Source organism: Gymnoscopelus braueri (assembly GCF_963280865.1).
Source record: "Gymnoscopelus braueri genome assembly, chromosome: 21".
NCBI lineage: Eukaryota > Metazoa > Chordata > Actinopteri > Myctophiformes > Myctophidae > Gymnoscopelus > Gymnoscopelus braueri.
In genome coordinates, this window is record NC_137623.1 from 21,062,174 (window position 1) to 21,077,159 (window position 14,986).

The following is a 14,986-nucleotide window of genomic DNA, read 5'->3' on the forward strand; positions in this document are numbered from 1 at the left end:
AAGGCAGGATGCAATTCGATTCCCCTCATGGCGTACTGCTCTGCCCCTGGCCTCCCGTCGTGATAAACGTTTTCAGAGTTGCTCTGCTGTTTGTGAAGACATATAGGCTCAGTAGGTGATTTGAGGTGGGGGATGCCACCCCCCTTATTAGCAAGCTGACCATAATGCCTCCCCCTTGTTAAAGCACAATTACATTTTGGTGGAAGTTTGCGTTGTGCACTGCAGTTACCTTGGCATATAGCCTGGCATCGCCAGAACAAATGAAACGTGCTCTGGCAGATTCGTCAGCTTTCTGGGCCAACCTGCTCTGTACTGTAGATTACAAATGAATGATCCAAAATACAGTACGTTCCCCAATGACTTACATTGTACGGGCCAAAACCGGTCTCAAACTCTCAACTTTAGCATACAAATGGACGCAGCATGCACGGCCCCACCAGCGTTTAAGAAAAGCAACACCTGCGAGATTTGGGCCATGCCTCCTGTTAAAAATTTACAAATCACCCACTGCAATTATTACGCTGATATGAAACGCTGAGCTCGTTGTCTCATCCGTCATCAGTGTGACCTTTCCCCAAATCTTTTTTTTTCTCCCTTCTTTCTCTGCTTTGCTCAGCAAAAAAGTTTTCCTTGACTCATATCCCTCAGCTCAGACGGTCCGTTTCATACACTTATCCTTGAACTTCCCCTTCAGCAACACATCTCCACGGCCCAGGGAGTGATTTCATAACATTGTGGTGATTGATGCTTTGAGAGTATAATAAGACGCTGTAATCACCACCAGGCAGGCTGGAGGAACCGACTTCTAATGGCTAACTTTGCATCAAGTTTCTTGTCACGGGACGGAATAGGATGCCGTTTGCCGCATTTATGAATGTGAATTTTCCCCTGCAAAGAGCAGCACTCCACTTATTATGAGTAATGGGACTGTTCTCCCTTCCTGGAAGTTCATTAATAAAAGCATGACTAAATGATGCAACTCTAGTTTATGTTGATTTAAGATGCCTCCACTCAGGAAATCCATCTGTCTATGTCCAGTTGAAAACGGCCACATAAAAAGTTAATAATGTTGTTGTTTTTTGCTGTCGTCATGGTTGTCTATGTTGTCATGGCTGTGAGTGGTTATGATGACATGTAAAAGCCTACATGTAATGAATGGTCAATAGAAGTGACTGCTAGCTCAGCACATTCTCCCCCTCTAGCCCTTCAAGTTCCCCCCCCCCTTTTTATATATGGAGAATAATAATAAGCTAATTAATCAGCTTCTCCAGTTGATGCAGTGAAACAGCCTGCAGGCTCTATGAAGAGAGAGAGAGAGAGGGAGAGAGAGGTAGTGATTATTATGGGGTAATGAGGAGAGTTTAACGTTAGATACCTGACATTGCGTTTCTGCAAAATAGGGTACAATGTCTAGGCAGAGCGGAAGGAAGGAATTGAATGAATGTTATGGTTTTATGAGTTGTTATATACATAGCATCATCACTTTCACTTCCCAAAATATCGCATATCGTGACTTCTTGGGACAAATGTGACCACAAACGTCAAACTGTGCCGTCCCGGGCACTTCCGCACTCCAGGAATGCGGAAGTGCCGTTCTCAAACCCTAAGATGTAAAAGGGTGACGGCTCCCACCAAAAAACGGTGAAAACGACGGAAGAGCGCCATCTAAAGCGGACTTGAACCACGAGAGGCACCGCCAAGCGAGCCGCTAGGCGAGCGATTCGCCCGTGTGGAGCGTTGCGAAGTCCGCTTGAGCCGACGCAGCGCCGTTCAAGTTAATGTCCCGATAGGGACAGAATCGTAACTCGTATCCCCCCCTAGTCAATATGTGCCGTAATTTGCCTTCCAGTCAAGCGCTGGGATGTTCGTCCCAAAAAGTGTTGATTTTGACAGCAAATTTGTATTTAGTTTACTAAGTCATTAGTCTTTTGAATAAAATTCCATTTAGTTTTTGTCATATTTTAGTCGTCTGAAATTTTCGTCGCAACGCGTTGTGAGCTTGTAGATCTGCTATTTTCAGAGCGCAACTTCCGAGCGCAACCAAACATAAAATGACTTGTCCACTAGTCCCTCCCTAACATTTTAGTCTAGTTTTTATTTGTCGACGAAATTGTCAATATATTTAGTCTTAGTTTTAGTCATCGTAGCTTAGTTTTTATTTAGTTTTCGTCAGTGAGAAAAGGTAGTCGACGAAACATTTTCGTCATAGTTTTAGTCGACGAAATCAACACTGGTCCCAAGAAGACACCCGTTTAACGTCTTGGGAGTGAGAATGCGTTGTTAAGCATAGAACTTTTATAATGCACTGTGATGTTGCCTATCTTATTTCTTACAATGGACCATTTTCTCCCTCTCCCTCAGGGTTCATCTACACAGGGGACGTGGTCCATCGGATGCTAACCGCCACCCAGTACATCGCTCCCCTCATGGCCAACTTTGACCCCAGTGTCTCCAGAAACTCCACTGTGATCTACTTTGACAACGGTAACTATACAGAGCATACCTGATATATCTTGTTCACACTTGGTGGAAAGTAGCAAAGTACATTTACTCAAGTACTGTACTTAACTCATTGAGTGCTATTCACGTGTTTCACGTGTTTTACCACTATGGTGCAACGTGCCAATCACGTGTTTCACGTGTTTTTGAAAAAATAGTATTTTTGGGGGGGGGGGGGGGGAATGTTCAGAACCCAAGATATCATTATCTGAAGATTTGCAGCTCCATCCACTCCTTGTTTAACTTATAACTGAAAAAGGCTGTATCTCGCTTCCTAAGCACTTTTTTTTTACTTTGAAAAAATCTCTGGCACTGGGACAACATAGCCAGAAATAATTCTGGCACTCAGTACAATCTTGAGGTACTTTTACTTTACTGGAGTATTTCCAATTTTCTATGCTTTTACTTCTACTCTACTACATGTCAGTATCTTAATGTAATTGAAGCCCTATTTAGACAACAGGAGGAGCAAAGTCATAACGGAATATGCTAATTAGTGTTGGGGGTGTGTCTGTGGCAATTTCTCTACTTAAATGGTGTGTTATGTGGGCGCTATGTGTCAGTGCATGGCACCAAGGTGCCCTGAATTAGTCATGGGTGTGTTTTGGGCATTACGTTAATTAAATCAATCATAGAGTGTTGGATCCCATTGCCTTTAAGAGGCAGGTGCGCCAGCTTCATTCTCATTGCTAATTACATGGTAGATAAGGGGACACAAATCTATGAGAGCAGCAGTGTTTATAATGTGATATAATGATGTCACTGCACCAGCGATAAGACCAGCTTGGATGTGGTCTTAAGGGGAAACGCAAAGTCTGTGCGTGAGATACCATTGCGCTCTGATCTTGGCAGACCACACCTCATTTTTAGACCAACACCCCCCCCCCCCCCCCCCCCCCCCACCACGTGCAAAGATCATTTGTTATCAACGCGGGCGCGAGGTGTAAAAATTTTAACTGCGGCGGTCCGAAAATAGTAATGATCATTGATGATCATTGCGCTTTGGCTTTGCGCCGTATTGCGCTTGGTGGAAGATACTTGGGCCCAGAAAGTGTAAAATTGGATTTAGCTGTGTACTGGGTTTCAGGCCAGGAATGGGGGCATATGTTTGTATATAATCAAGGATCCCAGCCGTTACACTAGCGAAGGCAACTTTGACTTTGATAGATGATTTTGGCTCTCTTATTCCATTACAGGAATAAGAAATCTCGATCCCATCTGATAACTTTGTCATCCCCAATTGCCACAAAACCCACATCATTTCCTTCGCGCCATCTGTTGTTTAAGGTCATCCACCATAAGGGCCAGTTCTTTCTGTCCTAAAGGGACCCGCTGCCTGCAGCAGAGATGTGAGGAACGTTAGCCAGCTGTTTGACCTTCTGCAAGTGAAGCTCATCAGGCTTTAAGCAGACTGGCAGGGGATCAATGCTCAGCTAGGTTGCTCCCTGCCGCCGTGTCCATCAGTCAATGCACTGCCAATGCAATCAACAAGAAGCACTGTACTGTATGGTCTGCTGCCTCAGAACCTGCAGCTTTATGTTGGCCATCTCAGAGACTCTCGAGGCTTTTTCCCATTCACAACAAAGGAAATCTGTCGTGACCTTGATTTACTGCTATTTACCATACAGTACTTCAATGCATTTGTAATTTCATACACAGTATACATACACATTATGTACATTATGTACATTATGTACATACATACGTACATTATATTTGAAAGAGAGAAAGATTATTATCATGGTTCCGTCACTCCACAGGGTTATCCAACGACAAATGCTGGCTGACAGTTAGTTTACCACATACACTTATTTGCCTTATTTATTCACAAAGACGACAACCAAATGTCATTTGATCGACACTTTTTTAAGTTGCTAAATAGATAAATATTAGATAAACATTAGTGTCGATGATGAACTGTCCTGGTAAATTTGGCTTACTGGAACGCATCTGTGTCACTTTAGATTTCTTTGGCTATTCAAAAATAGCAGATATACAAGCTCATAGCGCGGCACCGAGTGCCGCGCTATGAGCTTGTAGATCTGCTATTTTTGAAAAATCGTGGAATATATATATATATATATATATATATATATTTTTTTAAACTGTTAGGATTTAGAAAACATTTTTAGAATCGGCCTCAGGTCTTAAAAGGTTAAGACTGAGAACACTGTAGTTGCTGCTGGAACTCTCAGACATTCTGTGAAGTGAAGGCTTGGGGCATGTGATGAATTATAAACTATGATACATTATTTACTTTATGATGTCAGTCATCTGTAGTTTCAGACTCTCCACTGACTCTCCAGTATACACTTTTAAGTTTAAAAAGGTTAAATATTAAAGTATAAAATATTTCAAAAAAATCCATTGCACCAGCAATGGCAATTTTGACTTTGATTGATGTTTTAGCTCTCTTAGAAGTTGTCCATGACCTTCCCCCGGATCATAACACACCACTCTGGACAGCTTCAATCCAATAATTGGACGTGGGGTGTGGGCATGCATAAAAGACAAACTTTGTCAACTTTAGGTAACACTTGTTATATTATAGCTATAGTATATGCATCCCATGTCTATAATTGATTATGAACATGTTTATAAGGCATTATAATTTGCTTATAATACTGTATAATTATGGTTATAAGAACTCATGATTATGCTAGATGTTCAGGTGCCTTCACATCTAGATTTTCAGGCCACCTTTTAAGTGGTCTCTATATTTGGGCATGTTACGTATGTGCCCTAACATGTGACGTATGTGACCGACCGACCCCTGCATCGAGTCGGTCGGCATGCAAAGCTTGGCCAATCAAATCCGGATGTCACATTTGTGAATATTTTTTGTGACATTTGTAGGCCAATCAAAGCCACAGGTTACTTTTGTGGCGCCCCCACCGTCCTCCCACAACCCTATTTTAATATAAGTTGGATGCACACAATCATGCGTGCACATACGCACCGCATACACAGAGTGTCTTCTTGTGGACAAAATAATTCCTTCCTAATGCCTGCTGGTAGAGGAGGGCTGCATTTTGTTTTGTTTCTCGTCATGCAGCCTCCGGGCCATTTAATAGAATAAGAAACAAGGCCAGTGTGTACTCTGTATTTTTAGCCAGGAAGCCCCAAATAGCATGGCAGCCTTCCCTCCTGAACTCAATGCATTTTAAGTAGGCCTGTGACTTGCATTAGGCTTTACAGTGGTGTCTAAGTCACTATTTAACATACTGTCCCTTCTCTCGCATCTTTTTCTTGCCTTAATTCCCTCCTAACCGCTCTTCCCCCTGTCCTCAAGTCCTCCCACCACTAGTTTTCATCCAAAGACTGAAATTGGTCGTTATTCACTGTTCATAATGAATCATTATCTCTCTCCTACCTGACCCAGACCCAGTGTTACCGTATGTACTGTACATTTGCTATTTATCCTGACAGCATTAAGTCATTACACGTCAGTGCAGAAGCCATACGGTGTCTGCCGTGCCTCTTCATCTGTCCTCAAACGAGGGGCACGCTGCCGCCACGACCTGTGCCAGAAGTGGTAAATGGACTGCATTTATATAGCGCTCTTCTATTCTTCCCACCACTCAAAGTGCTTTACAATGTATGCCTCACATTCACCCATTCACACTACACACACATTCACACGCAGACAGCGGAGGCAGCCATGCCAACCTGCTCCGTCGGGAGCAATGGGTTCAGTGTCTGTCTTACCCACACAGCGTCTGGAGGAGCCTGAGCCGGCGCGCCTTACCTCCCGAGCCACTTCTGCCAACCAGTGTTGATTTTGACAGCAAATTTTGATTTAGTTGTAGTCATAGTCTTTTGAATGAAATTCCATTTAGTTTTTGTCATTTTCTAGTCATCTGAAAAGTTGTAGTTTTTGTCTAGTTTTAGTCGACTAAATATCATAAGATTTTAGTCGACTAAATCTACAGTTGATTTAGTCGACTAAAATTTATTCTGGCGGTGCCTTGATGGCGTCGTAATGGCTGATTATACACTTGGTTTCATGCTGAAAATAGCCGATCTACAAGGTTGTGAGCTTGTAGATCTGCTATTTACAAGCGCAACACCTGAGCGCAACCAAACATAAAATGACTTGTCTTTTAGTTCTGCTGGATCTCTTCTCCACTATAGTCCCTCACTAACATTTTAGTCTAGTTTTTATTTGTTGACGAAATTGTCAATATATTTAGTCTTAGTTTTAGTCACCATAGCTTAGTTTTTATGTAGTTTTTATTCGTCAGTGAAAAAAGGTAATCGACAAACATTTTTCGTCATAGTTTTAGTCGACGAAATCAACACTTCTGCCAACGCATGCCAGGGCAACACATGCCACATGTGAATTATTGTGGGACTTCCCATAGCAGCTACAGTAGAGATGGCTGTGTGCTCCTCCTAGGCTGTCAGCAGGGAAACTAAATCTTCTCTTTATTTTGGACGGAGAGAGAGGAGCTCCGGCTGTGTGATGGAAAAATTGATTAGTTGTGTTAACAAACCTTTATTGCCTCGGCGCTCCGCCAAATGGCTACAGGGGTAGGCGTTGCTTTTCCCGTCGATCGGGTCTCTCTGAGGTTCATGCTGAATCCAAACGGTAGTAATACGGGCGTAGCCTGCCGTCTTGGGGCATGAAGATCATACCGTATGCCACGTGCGACTAGGGATGGGACGAAACTTACACGACACAATTATTGTGGCAAAAATAATTGCGGTTAGCGATATTATTGCGATAATCAAATGCTTAAAACTTAAAATGCCACTTTTGTTAATCACTTGAAGCCCCAACATCCCTATTCTGGGTGGAACGTTCGCCAAAAATAGCTGACCTACAAGCTCACAACGCATTGCAACGCAACGTGTTGTGAGCTTGTAGTTCCAAGCGTACCAAATGCGCTCTTAACAGGTCAGTTTTATTAAGTACAGTATAGAGGGTTTAAGTGGTACTGAATTTGCAGATCAACAGAAGCTAATTCATCCTAGTGTGTGATGGAGGACAATTTCATTTAAATCTCTGCGATGCGATTATTGTGAGCGTTTTTATTTATCACGAATAACGATTATCGTCCCATCCCTACGTGCGACTGTTCTAATCTGGCCCATGCAGGCCCAGTGGGTTGGCTATGGATGAAGGCTAATGACAAAGTTCTTTGTCATACGAGTTGTTTTGTGCGAATCAAACGATGCACGAGTTGCACGTCGACTCTTCGTCTTTCAGTCGAGAGTGCATCGTTTTCGTCAAACTCTGCATGACTACACTCTCTGTGTGTGTTGATTCCAATCAGGGGTGGCTTTGTGTGAGATTGTGCTGCTAGTGCACATGTGGTTCACACACAGTAAAAATCCTGTGTGTTCATTTAGTTCTTAAGAGTGTACAAATGGAACCACATGGGACACTTACGGGTCCATGTGTACACTCTCAGAGTTAAATGAACTGTCAGACTTTTTACTGTGCATGTGGTTGATTCGATGTGGTTCTTTGTGATTCTCTGTGGTCATAAACTGCTGTGTGTGTGTGTGTGTGTGTGTGTGTGTGTGTGTGTGTGTGTGTGTGTGTGTGTGTGTGTGTGTGTGTGTGTGTGTGTGTGTGTGTGTGTGTGTGTGTGTGTGTGTGTGTGTGTGTGTGTGTGTGTGTGTGTGTGTGTGTGTGTGTGGTTCTGATCAGTGGTGTAAAATAACTAAGTACATTTACTCAAGTACTGTACTAGTATAATTTTGAGGTATTTGTTTTACTTTACTGGAGTATTCAATTTTTCTGTACTTTTACTCCATTACATCTCAGAGGCAAATATTATACTTTTACTCCACTACAATTATTTGAAAACTTTAGTTACTACCGGTAGTTACTTTGTAGATTTTGATAATAAATTACAAAACATACATTAACCACTTCAGCCCTATTTGAACTTTGGCTGTTGGAAAATCGCAGATCTACAAGTGTGCTTGTAGATCTACGATTTTCAAAAGAGTTTTATACATTTGAAACCTTGTGAAATGGTACATTCTGCATAATGAGTACTTTCTATACTTTTGATAGCAATACTTTTGTACTTTTACTCGAGTACATTTTTGAATTCCGTTTTTTTCTACATTGCAGAATTGAAATGTGAGTACTTTTTTCCACCCCTGGTTCTGATTATACAGGCACTGCTCTGGTGGTCCAGTGGGACCACGTCCATCTCCAGGACAGCTACAACCTGGGCAGCTTCACGTTCCAAGCCACGCTCCACAACGACGGCAGGATCATCTTCGCTTACAAGGAGGTCAGCCTTTTACTCTCTTCTCTCTCTCTCTCTCTTTGTCAAATGTTCTGCCTTTGTGCAATGGGTTCTTTCCTCACACAGTGAAGTAGTCTGTGCTCAAGTGCCTACTGATAGTTTTGTTTACTCGACCTTGTTCCAAATAAAAATTGTGTTGCTTCACCACTGCGTAATATTCGCGTGTGTCACGGTTATGTAACCGTGACACAAACATATATATAGATATTTTCGGGTTTATTAATCGCACAGGGAAACAAAATCTCCTGGCGTCTCCTTTTATAGAGTGTATCACTGTTGTCTGGCAGAAACCTCCTATCTCCATATTCTAACTTTTTGATTTTTTTCGTAAATTAACGCCCTACTTGATCATACTACAGCGTCACACAAAACCATCAAAAGTAGCAGATCCACAAGCTCGAAACGTTTTGAGCTTGTCGATCTGCTACTTTTGCTATTTTTCTATTTTAATCTAGGTTTTGGACAAAATCCAGGTTTTGGACAAAAGAGACGATAATATATAAATATTTTATTTCCTAGCTGCTGTGATTTTTCCCATGAACTCCTCACCCTGGTCTTTCTAACAAAACAAAACAAAAGAAAGAAAGAAATGCCTCATATACTTTTCTAGACGTTAATGTCGTCACCGTACCTCCGTGTCTTGATTGAGTCGACGAAACAAAGCGTTTGCATTCACGAGCCCCTCACCCCTCACCCTGGGCTTCATAACGCGACGCCACTGTGACTGACAATATAATGACTTTCACTGCCTTAAGAAAATATGACCTAATGTCCCTGTACCGTTTCCATATGCTTCATTTAGCTGCAAACGGTGATTGAACTTACAGTATGCAGGCAGCATCTCACTCACACACATATGAGAGAGATTACGTTTATTAGATTTTGTGATGTGTGTCTAGTGAGCTTTTTACATTTTAAAGTTGCCTGTGGGCGGAGGGGCGGGAAGACAGAAATTATATTTAATAAGAAACAGAGTAAATGCAGAACAATAGAGTCAGTAACAGTGACTCTATAGTCTTAAAATAAAGTGAAGTAGCCCCCTTATGTACTGTATGACCATCGTATCAATCAATCAAATCTTTATTAGCGGGCTCTGGTCCAAAGAGATAAAAAAAAATACAAGACCAAGATGCGGTATGATTGGTGTGCCCAATAGCTCATCCACACTCTCGACTTGACTGAACTCGCGACTTTATAGCGCCGTATTTCTCAGTGTTTAATTAAGTGGTTTTAACCCTTTAAGACCGGGAACACATCCGCGGGTAATTTTAAGATTTATTTGGCTATTCAAAAATAGCAGATCTCATTGCTCATAGCTCTATGAGCTTGTAGATCTGCTATTTTTGAGTGGTGCCAACCACTCCTACATTTGACCGTGTGTGTGTGTCCGTCCGTCCGTCCGTCCGTCCGTCCGTCCGTATGTTTGAGCACGGCCTCAACAGCTGCAGCTGATTGCAACACAAGGATGCACCCAGTTACACTAATTCAAAGGCACCACTCTCTTCACACTGGGTGCTATTTTTGCAAATATTTGTTGTTGTTGTTTTTAAGCGGACATTTGTAACTCAAATCTTTGCTTCTGGGGGTCACTGGAACTAAATATTTGACAAATAAAAAAAATATATATATATTCCAATATTTGCACAGATTTGCAAAACAAATAAAAAATAGCCAAAGAAATCTTAAAATTACACAAATGATGCTTTCCCGGCCTTAAAGGGTTAAAAGAGCAGTCCCAGTTCTTCCCATGGAATATCTCATGTCAGCGTTATTGTTCTGAAGAACTAAAGCCCTGACCATTACATGTAATTGGAGTTATTACCGGAACGCCGCTCGCCGTAAGGCCTGTTAGCTCGTGCTGCTGAGCACCTCCTCCGTCTCACTTTTCCTGTAAGCATTCATTCCAATCACGGGATACCTCTCCCCGGCGTAGCCCGGCTCCTCCTCTCCGGCGATGTCGTGTAAATTCACTATATTCACTTCGAAAACACTTTAACCCATTAAGACCGGGAACGCATCTGTGTGTGATTTTAAGATTTCTTTGAGCTATTCAAAAGATAGCAGATATACAAGGTTGTGCCGCGCTACGAGCTTGTAGATCTGCTATTTATTTGAAAAATCGTGGAAACTTTGTGCAAATCTTGTTTTAAGACGATTTTTTTTTACTCCAATCTGTGCTTCTGGGGGTCCCTGGGACAACGTATTTTAAGATGGGGGTCCGCGGCCAAATACATGTAATTTTTGGGTGGCCCTTGACATGGAAAAGTTTGAGAACCACTCATATAGCGACATACGTTTTTTCAGAAAACTGTTAGGATTTAGAAGGCATTTGTAGAATTCCCATAGGCAAAGATTTGAGTTACAAATGTTTGCTTAAAAAATATACATATATTCAAAGATTTGCACAAAATTGTCCATAATTTTTCAAAAAATAGCAGATCTACAAGCTCATAGTGCGGCACTCTGTGCCGCGCTATAAGCTTGTATATCTGCTATTTTTGAATAGCCCAAAGACATCATTCCTGGTCTTAATGGGTTAACTGGTACTGTATATATATATAAACCCTAAGTGCCAGGGCTAGCATTGCCCGTGTTTGGTCCTTTCTGCATCATAATATGTTTTGCCAAAGTACTCACACACAGTCATTTGCGTAGCAGTTTTGGACTATTTCCTCAAACTCATTCCAATCATTGGATACTTCTCCCCAGCGTAACCCGCTCCTCCTCTCCAGCGATGTCATGTAAATTCACTACATTAACTTCGAAAACACTATTAACTGGTACAGTATATATATATATAAACCCTAAGTGCCAGGGCTGCCATATTATAGGCCCGTGTTTGGTCCTTTCTGCATCAGAATAATGTTTTTCCAAAGCATACTCACAGTCATTTGCGCCTCTTGTTTTGGACAATTTTCTCTGAGGGGAGTCAATTATTACTTGCCAAGTTATCTTGCATTCAGTGTTTGGGTCTATGCGAGGGAATGCATTATGCAAGTATCTATTCTGCATGTATCCAGACACAAGTGCTTCGTATATGCACCATCCATTAGCCAGTCCACTCACCCGTGTGTGTGTCTGTGTGTGTGCGTGTGTGCGTGTTCGTGCGTTTGTGTTTTACTCTCATTTGAAATACTGTGGTTTGCACACCGGTCTTCAGCAAACCCTGGTCCACCCAATTAACATGATAAATGCAGTATGAAGCATCTCTTCTTACTCTCTGCGAATAGAGACTCCAGTTCAGCATGAACTTAAGTATGACTATATCTAATTATATTCCCCCATTTACCCCGGTTATAATTGCTCACTGTATCTTCTTTATTTCAGCGCAAGGGCCTGTGCCAGGCTCGTGGTACTTGGTCCCGTATGGACTGTGGCTACAGACTGACTGACAAATGGGGACTTAATTGTTAATTGATTTTTTACCCGTCACTCGTTTTCTTTTCAGATCCCAATTGAGGTGTCACAGATCAGCTCCGTCAATCACCCGGTGAAGGTGGGCCTGTCCGACGCCTTTGTGGTGGTCCACAGAATCCAGCAGATACCCAGTGAGTGTCCGGCAACGACAACACGCCACTTAGCACTGCAGTGCACAGATAATATAGCCATAACCTCAGAGACAGGTGTATATCGTTGTTGTCGGGCAGAAACCTCATATCTCCATATGTCAACTTTTTATGTTTTTTGATAAATTAACGTCCTACTTCATACAAGAGTGTCGCGCAACAGTAGTGAAAATAGCAGATCTACAAGCTTGTAGATCGGCCATTTTCACTATTTAAAACGTTTAAAAAGATTATAATAAAAGGTTTTGGACATACAAGGTTTCCACGGCGACGATATCCACTATCCTACTTCATGTCCACTGACCTGACATAAATCCTTAATTAATCTTCTTTAATCCCCTTGCTTTATCACAGTCTCAGAGTTCAATTAACTTTTCCGGATTTTTACTGTGTGTGCACCGTTGTTTGAGTAAGTAAGTGTTCTTGGTAAGCCACCCAACTTTTCTTTTTTTGCTGTTATGTGTTGTATTGTTTTACACTTTAAACTGTGTCTGACAGCCAGAGAGGCAGGCAGGCAGCGGGCCGGGCCTCAGGCTTTTTTTGCTGTTTCACTCTGGCTCTGGTTGTCACCACCTCCTCCCCAAGCACAGCTCCATTCCACCTCTCACAGTGGGGGGGTCTGTGGGCTCGGCTCCAGATCAGTCTCTCGCTTCTCAGTTCTGCCAATTTACGCCCATTAAAGTTGAAACAACCCCGGGCAAAGAGGAGAAACTTTTCTCAGCCACAGTCAGATGCTCTTAAGATTTTTTTCAAGTCGATATAATGAGTTGTCAAACCCGATTTATTCGGCGATTTACGCAGTGTGCGTCGGTTGTGCGAGTGAAACTTGGTTTGAATGTTACTTGTCACACTTAATATCTTATAAATATTGCTTGTCGTACGAGAAATGGTGTTGTTCTTTCGGTGCCTGGTTTGTGGAATTGGATGGGAAAGCACTTCTTATGGTGGGGTGGGATTTTTAGCTGCAACCAAAGAGCTACTCTGTTGGTCGGTCTGTCTGTTGGCTGATTGTTCTGTCTGTCGCTTTTACAATTTTCAGCCGCTGCCACAATACAAAACCGTTGATGGTTCTGTGTCCTGATTGGCTGAGAGTGGTGGATATTCTATCGGGGTTACTGATCATTTGTAATGATCAGATCAGTGATTCTCAAACTTTTTTATTTCAAGGACCCCCAGTTTGGTATGGATTAGGCCACGGACCCCTCCATAACTCTCAGAGTTAGAGGCTGGTAAGGGGTCCAATTGGTTTACTATCAATGATTTAGCTGGGGACCCCCTGGAACCCTTTCAAGGACCCCTGGGGGTCCCCGGACACCACTTTGAGAACCACAACTGTATTATCTGTCTGAATGCATGTCTGAACAACTTCACACATGTTGAATTTATGAGGTTGTATGTTTTGGTTTAAGAGTGAATACAACAATCCTGATTCATGCAGAGATAGGCGGAACATTGTTTTCTGTCCAAAGCGTTCTTTTCTGCAGAATCTTTGCATCGATGAAAGTTTTGCCCCTTGAATTTGTTCCTCTGTATCAGTGGTGGAAAAAGTTGTGAGCTTGTAGATCTGCTATTTTCAAAGGGGCTTAAGTGATTAATATATGTTTTGTGTTGTTTTTATGTTATATGTTTTCTGAGATGTAGTGTAGTGGAAGTAAAAGTGGAAATACTCAATTAAAGTAAAAGTACCTCAAAATTGTACTTAAAGGTAGGGTAAGTGATATTTTATTTGTTTTTATTTTATTTTTGTTAAAAAGTACTATATTGTGATAGTAATCATTGCTACAGAGCATTTGTTCGGTCACAGGGGTCTCTCCAGCTCTTTAGTAAACAGAATATAGTACATTTTCAGGTAGGTGACAGAATTTAAGCCAATTAGGAGAGAGCGCTGAAAATGCATTTTCTGTTTAATAAAGAGCTGGAGAGACATGGGAGACTCCTTTTACTGAACAAACACTCTATAGCAATGAGTACTATCAGAATAGAGAGCTATTTAACACTTATTTTAACCAAAGTAAATCACTTACCCTACCTTTAAGTAGCCTACTGTGTACTTGAGTAAATGTAATGAGTTACTTTCCACCACTGGCTCTGTATAATAAACCGTCGTCGGAGCCTCTGTAATCTTCGGCTCAGCGGGACTTAAAACAAAACAAAAAAGTTTCTGACTACCAAGTTATAGGGAGTGATAAAGTCCCTGGATGTGTGTGGAGATTGAGACGACTGGCATCCGTTTGAGTGCCGAACATGAAAGACGAGACCCCAAGGCCAGATATTCTCCTCCGGCCCCCTCGGACCCCCTTTTTCCTGTTTCAGATACTCTGCTTCAAACGGCCTTTTTGTGCTGACTCTGCCTCCACCACAGACCTGACTCTGCTGACTCTCTACTACACCTCATCCCCCCATCTGCTGCTCAAACCCACACAGATCTCTTTCACGAGCCAACGGCTGTCTATGTTGCATTTATCTGTGTGTGGGGGTTTCCATTAAATGAACGAAACACTGGTTGAGCAAAACTCATGGTCAAGAGGAAGACTTTCTGCGGTTCGCTGTAAACTAACAGAAGTGTTGTACTTGCAACTTTCTGAACTGAAAGCAACGGTGTGGTTGCGGCAGCATGTAGAAGTGGTGATATTTGCAAAGTGCAGATGT

The 14,986-nt window shown here is 42.1% G+C and overlaps 1 protein-coding gene across 1 annotated transcript in view; it reads left to right on the forward strand.

Moving 5' to 3' along the window:
• The window catches only part of plxdc2b (plexin domain containing 2b), a 130,754-nt gene that overhangs the window by 86,684 nt on the left and 29,084 nt on the right, over positions 1-14,986 (forward strand). Inside the window, exons 5-7 of the mRNA XM_080418021.1 lie at positions 2,362-2,484; positions 8,638-8,756; positions 12,220-12,319. Of these exons, the coding sequence (XP_080274147.1) occupies positions 2,362-2,484; positions 8,638-8,756; positions 12,220-12,319 (342 nt within the window). The remainder of the gene's footprint in view (positions 1-2,361; positions 2,485-8,637; positions 8,757-12,219; positions 12,320-14,986) is intronic.